This window comes from Rhododendron vialii, chromosome 11a (assembly GCF_030253575.1).
Source record: "Rhododendron vialii isolate Sample 1 chromosome 11a, ASM3025357v1".
Lineage (NCBI taxonomy): Eukaryota > Viridiplantae > Streptophyta > Magnoliopsida > Ericales > Ericaceae > Rhododendron > Rhododendron vialii.
Window position 1 is genome coordinate 21333796 of NC_080567.1, and position 11378 is coordinate 21345173.

The 11378-nt window shown below is 36.9% G+C and overlaps 1 protein-coding gene across 1 annotated transcript; it reads left to right on the forward strand.

Annotated features, from left to right (window-relative positions):
• Nucleotides 1-2708: 2708 nt before the first annotated feature.
• LOC131307431 ((-)-germacrene D synthase-like) lies at nt 2709-11083 on the forward strand. The gene is made up of 7 exons (XM_058333928.1): nt 2709-3002; nt 4426-4711; nt 6611-6986; nt 7390-7608; nt 9574-9712; nt 9801-10049; nt 10541-11083. Exons 1-7 carry the CDS (start codon nt 2856-2858, stop codon nt 10832-10834), a joined length of 1710 nt encoding a protein of 569 aa, XP_058189911.1. The 5' UTR covers nt 2709-2855; the 3' UTR covers nt 10835-11083.
• Nucleotides 11084-11378: the final 295 nt, after the last annotated feature.

An 11378-nucleotide genomic window follows, 5' to 3' on the forward strand; every position in this document is an offset into this window, starting at 1 on the left:
GCCGCCACTAAACCACCACTCGGCTACCCTTTCGATCGAAAAAGTTTAGTAGTTTAGTCAAGAATTAGTTTCGAGAGAAAAAGAAAGTCTTATCTTTTTCTCTTTCGAAACTACCGTAAGCTTACCGTAAGAAGTCACACCGTTCAATAGTCACGTCCGCCTTTTGTAAGCCGATGTACTTACTTTTTCCGTAACCGTACCAACCGCCAAGAAGAACGGTAGAATACCTCTAGTCACTATCTCTAAGTATAAAGAAAATATAATTATATTTTTGTGATTGGAAATGCATGATAAGCTAAAGTAGTAGTTTGATTGGTAGTATAATTACTTTGATTTTTGGGATGGTTATGAGCATGAATATATGGTTATTAGTATTATTTGTCCTGATGTGTGAGAAAGTATAAGTGGTTTTCACTCCAAAGGTGTCCGTCTATGTGACACTATGCTTTAAGTTGTGTGACAAATGTTTGAATATGATCTTGCGAACTCATGGGTAATATAAGCATGATAAAGTAATATAGAATAGGATGATCTTGTTGTTTTAATTATTACTAGGTTAGTTTCAAGATTACGATCAATGATGCATGTTTACGAGACATCGTATAGAGAGTCCTGCTGCGGAGTCATTGTATGAAAATGAGACACAAAAATTGAGAAAGTTAGAAGCATGACACGTAGGGTGTTGAAAATGAAAAGACGTGTTTAAAAAGAAAATTATTTTTGAAACCGCAGTGTAGCCGGACTTGGTAGCGCATGACACGTAGGGTGTTGAAAATGAAAAGACGTGTTTAAAAAGAAAATTATTTTTGAAACCGCAGTGTAGCCGGACTTGGTAGCTCATTGTGTGTGTGTGTGTGTGTTGCCAATGGGGCCAGACTTGATAGTCTCATTAGATGTGTGACTTGGTTATCTGTGGAGAGGAAGCCAAGAAAGAAAAATGTTTTTGCGACCGCAATGTGGCCGGACTTGGTAGCCTCATTGGTAATGTGGCTTGGTTATCCGCGAAGAGGAGCGAATGCAAATTGTGTGCCAACGGAAACCCAGGACAGCGGAACCATTGTGAGGACACTCAGGAGACCGGAATGGCGGAACCGAGGTTGGGTGTGTAAAAAACGATTTTGGTGTAAAAACATTTTTTTGTATGTGTGTGTGTGCCAATGGGAACCCGGGACAACGGAACCATTGTGAGGATACTCGGGAGACCGAAACGGTGGAACCGAGGTTGGATGTGTAAAAAACGATTTTGGTGTAAAAACGATTTTGTGTGTGTGTGTATGTGCCAATGGGAATCCGGGACAACAGAACTATTGTGAGGATACTCGGGAGACCGAAACGGTGGAACTGAGGTTGGGTGTGTAAAAACGATTTTGTGTGTGTGTGCCAATGGGAACTCGAGATAGCGGAACCACTATGAGGATACTCGGGAGACTGGAACGACGGAACCGAGGTTGCATGTGTAAAAATGATTTTCGAAATGTTGATTTAGAAAAATGGAAAGTGGAATCGATATTAAATGAAAGGTGAAAATGGTGACATGATCTACGAAACGTTGCATAGGAGTAACTCAGATTATAGGGATACTAAAGCTAGATGAATAGTGAATGTGCATGAGTTGTTGTAAACCTCTAAATTGGAAGTTGTTGAATGCTCATGTGTTATTGTTATGTTCTCACGGACTATTTACCTCCTATAGTATGTTGCTACTATGTCCTGTTGTTTGTAAATATGGGTTAGCAAGTATGGGATTATTCTCTTGAGCTTTCGTAACTCATGGTGTTACTATTGTAACCCTGACATATTATTCTGAGGGCGACGCCAGTATAATGTGTCAGACCTTGTAGATGAGTAAGGTGAACTCTATACCTTGGAGGCTTTCGGAGCCGAGGAGCTGGCCAGGATGCAGAAATAGGCGGAGCAGTAGATAAGAACCCTAGTTTCCCTCCCTTTATTGAATAAATGTACTCTTGTAAGAATTATACTGTAATAATGAGCCAGACTCTATTTAAGTTTTTAATAAAAATGTTTATCTAACGTTCCAAAAATTCGAGGAATTACAAGTTATTTCATGACTAGAAATATATTAAAGTTGTTACAATTAACTTTTTTAACAAAAAATGGAGGGGTGACGAGATATATCTTTGGAGGGGGGCGGGGCTATATAGTTCGATGATAATTTTTCTTTTTGCAATGTAATAGTAAAGGTTTTTTTAAAATCATAGGGGGGAGAGGGGAGGGGGATTGGGGAACTGCCCCTATTAGTCTCTCTCTAGCTCCATCCTTACTGTAGGGCGAGTTGCCCTACAAGGGTGTAATGCGGCCGATTTGGTTATTCATTTCGGCAATGGATGAGCAATAGACGGTTTTGATCACTAGGAGGATGGATTAAATTTGAACCGTCCGTAACGAAATAGACGACTAGATCGGCCGCACTACAAGCTGTGCAGTACAGAATTTCCAAGTCCAGACAAAGGTTGGTGGCGGCGTGGTGTAGCTCTGAATTTAGAATTAAAAACACGTGCATCCACAGAATTTCCAAGTCCAGACAAAGGTTGGTGGCGGCGTGGTGTAGCTCTGAATTTAGAATTAAAAACACGTGCATCCTTGGCTGGAGAATTGTATTTTGCAAGAATGCCTATTGAGAATTTGCATTCCCAACAGATTCAGGTGGTCTATAAATAGCAAGCATTGTTGCTCTTTACTCTACATCATTACTCAGAGGGTGGAAAGGATTAGAGACTGTTCTTAATTTTTGGTTCATTCCTCTTCTCTTATTCCTTCCAATCCCCATTTTCTGGTTCATATACTCCTCTTCTCTTAATATTCCTTCCCGTTTCACAGCCACCCAACACAGAAAAATGGAGTTCTCTGCCATCCCAACTATTTTATTAACCTCATCAAGTAAGGCACCGCCACCCGTTCAGGTCACACAACGTCGCCCTGAATCAGTTTTTCATCCTAGTGTTTGGGGAGATCATTTCCTTGCCTATGCTTCTGTTGACATGGTAAAATTAATCGTATTATTTTAACGAATATTTTTTTTCAATCAGATTTAAATGAAAATTACGCAATACGTTAGTGTAAATTAATAGTATATACTCTCCACATCATTCCAGCCTTCTAATAGTGTAAATTAATTTTAATTCACATTTGGTCTGTTACTTCAATGGCCAAATAGAGAACGGTGGAAAGGGAATACCAAAGAGTTTTGTTATTGGACCAATAATTTAGGACTTCTTTGTGTCTCGATCAAAGCAAATTGGGTTATCGAAAGGTAATTGATTTTCACACTCTCTTCTTTTATAACCACACTCTCTTTCAATGGCCATATAGCTATTGTGAATACCCTCTTTTATGCTTGAAATGACAATATTATAAATTCACATTCAACAAAAGACAAAAAAAGAAAGTGTGGTTACAAAAAAAATGGAGTGTGAAGATCACTACCGTCACTACAACAAAATTCGATTCTGGTGATGCACAATACTATATCGGCAAAGGCTTATTTGCGTCGGCAAAAGGTTTTGGCGACGCAAGTCCTTGAGTTGGCATGACATCGCCGTTGCTATGTCGGCAATAGTATTTGCCAACGCGAACACCTTCGTCGCCAAAAGACAGTAGATTTGGCAACGCGCTTTGCATCGGAGAAAGTATGGTTGATGTGGGAAACCTTTCTTATCTAAAAGTGAACTAAGGAAGGAGGCTTTGAGTTCCGAAAATGAAGGAATTCGGGAACAGAGTTCACGGAACATATTACACCTTTGCCGATGTGTTTTGTGTCGCCAAAAGGTGGCTTATTGGCAACACCAGTTGTTGCGTCGCCGAAAAGTTACTCGACGAAAAAATACAATTTTCTTGCGCCTCATGGGTTTCGAACTCGGGACATCCGACTACAAAGGCCTTTATGCCCAAGGCTTCGACCAACTGCACTAGACATACTTTTCATTATTTGTTTGGAATATCTAATATATATAGTATATATTTAACATTAAAATAGCAATTAAAGTTGAATTAATCGAACATGATTTTAAACCTTTAAACATTAATATTAGCAATTTTGATAAACATGAAAATTGTAGCCCTTTATGTTATTGTTCATTCGATTCTCACACCAATCCTAGATCAGAATGTACTTTCTTGAGGTAATAAAAATAAATTTTAATTTCCAAAAAAAGTAATAAAAATAAACATTTCAAGTGTCAGATGATGAAGATAAATAACAAAATAAGTACTTGTTTTTGTTAGACGAATCAATACATACAATTCCAAACCATCAACAAACGTATTTTATGTTTTCATAAAAGCTGAAATCACAATCTCACCACACCTAAGTGCAATTACGCAACTGTTAAACCAATAGTTCTAATGTTCTAGTCCACGTAATAATGTTAATACATGGTTATATTTGTTTTTTTTTTTTTTGGGTAGGAAGTGGATATCAACACGAAGCAAAAACATCAACAGCTTAAAGAAGATGTGAGAAAGCAGCTAGTGGAAGCAAAGGGTAAATCTTCACAACAGCTAGATCTTATTGATGCGATCCAGCGCCTTGGCGTGGCCTACCATTTCGAAACAGAGATTGAGCAAGGATTACATCAAATCAATGAAACCTATCATCAAAGTGGTCACAAAAATGTCAACAATGATGAGGATCTTTACATTACTGCTCTCTCATTTCGATTACTAAGACAACATGGATATCGTTTCTCTTGCGGTAAGTCACCTTTGTCTCTTGTACGGTTAAGGAAAGTGATTTTTTTAACGGCAACAGAAGATTACATTGTTATTAAAGATAAACAATGAAATCGAGAACGATCAATCAATAGGAAAAAAAAAAAAAAAACGAGAGAGCTTCAGAGAATGCATATATATTGTTTAAGTGCTGTTATCGCTAGAACTCAATTTACCCTTAGGCCACAGTTTTTGATAATAAGCAACAAGAAGAGAAACAAACAAAGGGAAGTGCTACAATACACATCCTTTATTTGGGTGTGTATTATATGCACCCTCGTTAAAATACACCAAAATGTTATGAATTCCAAAATGTTACGAATCTATTGCTAAAAAGTTACGAATTATATTATTAAAAAGTTACGAATTTTTAGTATAAAAGTTACGATACGAAATAAAATGTTATGAATGACCGGTCCTACAAGTAATTTTTTATGAGGTGGCACAATATGAACCACACAATAAGTGCATATGGTGCACATCTTGAAGGGGTGTGTATTGAAGACTTTCCCACAAATAAATGTCATTATACCCACCCATGGGTTGTCAACATGGTAAGGGCAAACTAGTAAGTGTGTAATCTTACTGTGTTCGAGCCTGCTCGATGTATCATTTCAAGTGATATAAAAGTTTCTCGTTTGCCGAGCAAAAAAAAACATGGTAAGGGTGAACTTGCGCTTGCAACATAGCAAGGTTCGATTCCCCCTGGAGACAAACTTTGATTTAAGTGGGGGGCTATGGTGGTGGGTTGCTGTGCTAGTCTCCCCCGAAGTTTAGATTGCGCAGTCGGATCCAATAGCGGCTTGGCTGCAGGGTTGTTCCTCGGTTACCAAATATATATATATAAATAAATAAATAAATAAATAAATAAATGTCATTACCTTTTTATTCCCTATACACTTTTTCGCGGGGGCTTTGTCTATGTTCATTTATATAATTAGTCTTCGGGCGTGTTTGATAGGAGGTTTGGGAGGGGGAGATTGGATTAATAATCCTATGAGGCTCCTAATACCTTGTTTGGTAAGGGTTTTGTGGGTGAGACTAGCTGTCCCATGAGATTGTTAATCCCCCAAATGGGGGTATTAGCAATACCGGGGGGGGGGGGGGGGGGGGGGGTGGGGGGTGTTACTACAAATCCCATCCCCATGGGATTGAGCAAAATCAATGTAAAAACTCACATCAATTCCAATCTCAATCCTAATTCTAGCCAAAACAAACATGTTATTTACAATCATACAATCGAATTGTGTGCAAAACAAACATGAATAAATGATTCATCCCCTCATTAATAATCTCACCTCATTCTCAATCCCAATCTTAATCCTACCTCATTACGAATCCCTCCAAAACAAAATTTGCAATCAAACATGTCCTTCGAATCGAGAAAGGTGTATCAAAAAGTAGGTCACAGTACGCCCAAAAAAAAAAAAAAAACGAGTGTATACATGGTGATAAAAGGAGAGCTTGGAAATCATATATTCTGAGAAAACATATTCAAAATGTTAATCTTTTTATGGAAACGTGAAAACATATTAGTTACTACTATTACTTAGTTCGTTTGCTTGTGAATTATTTTTGGTCGGCAAATGGAAGATTTTATTAAAGCTCTTTTTGACTACTACTAAATACCGATAGTCGCATGGGTCATAATATATAATTGCATAGAATATAAATAATATACTATATCATCCACTAAAATAGACACCGGTAATACTGTATTATATTTCCTCTCTAGTTTGGGAAAAATAATTGCCTTTATGACAACTTTCATGAAAGTTTCTGAAGCCGCAACTACTAATTGTTGTTACAATTGCTGATAGTAATTTTCATATTTCTAATATATTGTTTTTCAATTGATCATGTTTCTGAATGGTTTACGCAGATGTATTCAACAAATTCAAGGACAATGAAGGGAAATTTAAGGAATCGTTGATTGGTGATGTGAGAGGATTATTGAGTTTGTACCAAGCTTCATTTCTGAGTGTACGTCAAGAAGACATACTAGATGAAGCAATGAAATTTACCACCACTCACCTCAATTCTGCACTACCGAACTTGAGCAATAATCCAATTGCGGCACAAGTAGTTCATGCTCTATATCAACCCATCCACAAGGGCTTGACAAGGCTCGAGTCAAGGCTTTTTATTTCCTTCTATCAAAAAGATGATTCCCACAATAAAGTTCTATTGGATTTTGTGAAGTTGGATTTCAACTTATTGCAGAAATTGCACCAGAAGGAGTTAAGCGAAATCACAAGGTGGGTAATCCTCAAAAAAATGCTACATTATCGTTTCATTTTCATAAGGAAGCTCATAATTTATGAAAGGAAAAAAAAAAATACAATTTTACAATATCATTCCACCCCCTACCCCTCTCAATTCCGGATTCCCCAAATGGAACCAACGCAACTACAATATCGGAAACCAGGCCATTGCTGCCAACTGGTAATCCTCACGCACGTAAGTTGTCGATTGATTGATTTCCTCGTAATATTTGAGATAGAGCTGAAACTCATAGTGTACATAAAATTCATTCAGTTCTCTAGTTTAGATGAATGGGGAAAAAATAAAAATAAAGAAAGAAAATTTGCTTAAAAGAAGAAGAAAATACAATTTTATACTTTGGACCTTATATTTTTCGTGGTACAATTTTTGGTTTAGGTGGTGGAAAGCTTTGGACGTTGCAGGGAAACTACCTTTTGCAAGGGATAGATTGGTGGAGATGTACTTTTGGATATTGGGAGTGTATGAGCCCCATTATATTATTGCTATAAGAAATCTAACCAAAGTGTTGTGCTTGATTTCCATTATTGATGACATCTATGATGCTAGCAATGCTACCATAGAAGAGCTTGTGCTCTTCAATGATGCAATCCAAAGGTAAAATTTTGTACCCCCACTCCTGCAGTGATCTTAATTTTGATAATAATCTATTTTTCTTTTTGTAAATATGGTAAGAAACTTTCTCATTGTTAAAAAAAGCATATCACTACATCAAAGAAGTCTATTATCGTTCCACATGGGATCTAATAACCAATCAAGAAGTCTAACTTCCCGAGTATGAATACTAGAACCTCAGTAACTTGGAATTGCCAAAGTGCGTGCAACTACATTTGCCAATCTACGAATATAAAAAGAAAAATTACAAACCCTTAACCGATCAATTTCGCGGCAAATGTCTTCGATGACAACAAGATTTGAATCTTGAGTTTTTGATGGAATTCACAGCTAAAAATGGATCCACTTTCTTATAAATGCACGAAAAAACCATCTTTTATAGTTCTTCAAATTACACAATACAACTCTAAAAAATTTATTGAGCGTATTTATATGAAAATATATTGGACTGCAAAAATCATTTCGTAAAAGCAAAAGGGGAAATAGTAACTTCTTTAAATGCTCAAGACATGTAAGAAACTGTTTGATTTCTGAAGGATCATATATTGAAGATACATACACAATCTAAGACCAATGCAAGGACGTGCATGTGTACAAATGAATTCGAGGATTAGTTATTAATTAATGTGATTTTAGAAGTCGATCAGTAGTGCTTGTGAAAAAATGTTACCAACAGACCTTTACATTAATTGTAGATATTTTAAGAAGCTGAAAAACAATATCGAATTGTTGAAAAGCTAAGTTTGAGGTACCTTTGGGGCTACTGAGTTTGACGAGCTTTTTGGTCTAGATTTTAGATTATAAGCAACTTAAAAGTTGAGGTACCTTTGGGGCTACTGAGTTCTCACACAGCTATAGCTACTAACATATTTGATATCGACTTATGCTAGAGTGAATCTAAAAGTAGAATGTATTGTAATCTAAATTTGGTTTCCATACCTATCGCCAGAGGCGGCTCCACATGGGACGCTTCATGGTAAACTTAACACTCGAACAAATAATTTTTTTTTTGTTTAGAATACGTGTAAAAATTATGGGCTAGCCTTTCTTTGAACACCCAACGTAAATATCAATGAACACTCAATTCTAAAAGTCTTGAACACCTAACCCAAAAAGAATTGAACATCTAACCCAAAACTAATTGAACACTACATGACAACCCAATTTACAGCCCATCAATTCAGGTATAATTCATATTTAAACACCTAACACATTACATCAATAAAGCTCATAATCATAATAAAAAGCTTGTACAGAGAAAGTGAAAAGAAGAATCTATTGATGTAAGTATTATGCTCTACGTTTTCTCTCCATCTTTATTGTCGATAGTCTAAATGTGTTAATTTCGCATTCATGACAATAACTTTTTTTTTTTTTTTGGGTCTAGTTAGCTTATAAAATTACGGACAAAGCTTTAGAGAAAATTCAACTCTATTGTAAATCCCGTTAACTTGAATAGTATTCTTTCGAATTTAAGACTACGATAGAAAATTTCATCATGTCATCCTAAAGAACATATTTTTTAGAAGGTCAACCCCAACGTACTCACAAGAATTTTAGTAGATTAATACGCCGGTTAAACGTTGGCACAAAATATGAAAACTCATTTAGTATACCTGTAAAAAATTTACCCCCTCCAATCTCGAAAAATCATCTACTACGAATTGAAATACAACTTTCATAAAAATTAAATTTTTGTTAAAAAAAATAGTATATATTTTTAAGTTCTCATTTTGCCTCGTAGTTAATTTTTTTAGAATAGAATATGCTTTTTGACCGTACTATTTATATAACTATATGAGATTGTGTACATATATATTATTGGTTAGTATATCAGCTAGTAGAGTTAAGATAATTTCTGAACACCCTATTACAAATTTCTAGAGCTGCCACTGCCTATCGCTATAGTACCCCTAAGTCATTTCCCGTAACTTATTTGATTTTCAGGTGGGAAGTCAGTGCCTTGGATCAACTTCCGGACTATATGAAACTTGTTTATCAAACGGTTTTGGATACTTTCAACATTATTGAGGATGAAATGGCCAAGCAAGGAAGATCATATGGAGTCGAATACGCAAAATCCGCAGTTTGCCTCGAACTAACTTACTTTTTTTTTTATTAGTAGTAATATTGAAATTTCGCCCAATACTAACTCATTATCCTCAAAATTCCAGTTGAAAGATTTGGTTGGAGCATACTATAAAGAAGCCAAATGGTATCATGAAGGCTATGTTCCAAGTATGGACGAGCACTGGCCAGTTGCACTATTGAGTTGTGGCCACCAATCTATTTCAACCATTTCCTTCATTGGAATGGGAGAGTTGGCGACCAAAGAGGCCTTTGACTGGGTGTCTAGTAATCCTTTGATTGTTCAAGGTTCATCAGTGATTTGCAGGCTCATTGATGACGTGGTTGGCCACAAGGTAAGATATACAAGTCCAATGTACAAATATCATTATTCATCATAAATTTATATATGTCTTCTATTCCACGTAACCACTAGCTTAGTATCTTCATTTTGACCTAAAAGTCACACCATATGGCCCAAAATACTTAAGCCTAATGTACTAATAATATCTTACAAGGGATTGTTATATGCCCAAGATCGATCACCCATGTAGACTTCCAATGCGGGATGTGATATGACATTCCTTATAATGGCTACTCCTCCCAACATGTGGTATTACATTATAACCTTCGGATAACAGGTTGCGAATCCATGACATTCGATCCCTAGTGTCCAAATTTACATAAGCGCTTCTCTAATGAATTCTAATGACACCCAATCATGTCTTGAGATTCGAGATTCCAACCACACATGTTAAATGCTGTCAATGAATTAGGACACAAAAACAAATTACTATGTAGCTACTCTTTTCCATGCTAATTAACAGTTTTTGTGGTGAAATTATAGTTTGAGCAAGAAAGAGGTCACATAGTCTCCTCAATTGAATGCTACATGAAACAATACGGTGCAACAGAAGAAGAAGCTATCATTGAATTCCAGAAACGAGTTACAAATGCATGGAAAGACATGAACTCAGAGTTCCTCCACCCAACCCCCGTCCCGATGCCTCTCCTCCGGCTACCTCTCAACCTTGCACGAGTTATTTATGTTTTATACAAGGATGGAGATAATTACACCCATTCTGGAACCAAGCTCAAGGGAATTGTGACCTCCGTACTCGTTGATCCTGTGCCAACTTGAAATCTCTCTCGCAAAATTGAGTCCAAAGATCAAGTAAAGAGATCATCATGGAAATACATATGTATGCTTACTATATTTGCTTAAAGAAATAAAAAGAGTCTTCTAAGCGATGGCCTTGTCTTTGATGAAACATGCATGTATTCATCGGAATGCATGTCTTTGTTCTTTTTAAAGCTAGGTTAGGGATTCTCGGTAAGATTTATCGTATGCAATGTATTATTTCCATCAAACAATAAAGTTGTCTTTTGCTGTTATGTGTCCCCAACTGTGGTGGTCTCGGTTACAAGCTCGGTAACCATGCCTAGGAGCCGTGAACCGGGGTCCTATAAAGTTATCTTTTGCTATTATGTGTCCCCAACTGTGATGGTCTCGGTTACAAGCTCGGTAACCATGCCTAGGAGCCGTGAACCGGGGTCCTGTAAGGGTCTAGCCCACAATTAGGTGCAAGTGGTGGACCCGTTCTGCTGTTCAGCTTGGAGGTCGGTAACACTACCTCGGTGATGGCTTCGACAGCTTTCGACGGTATGGAGGGCATCTGTTTCGG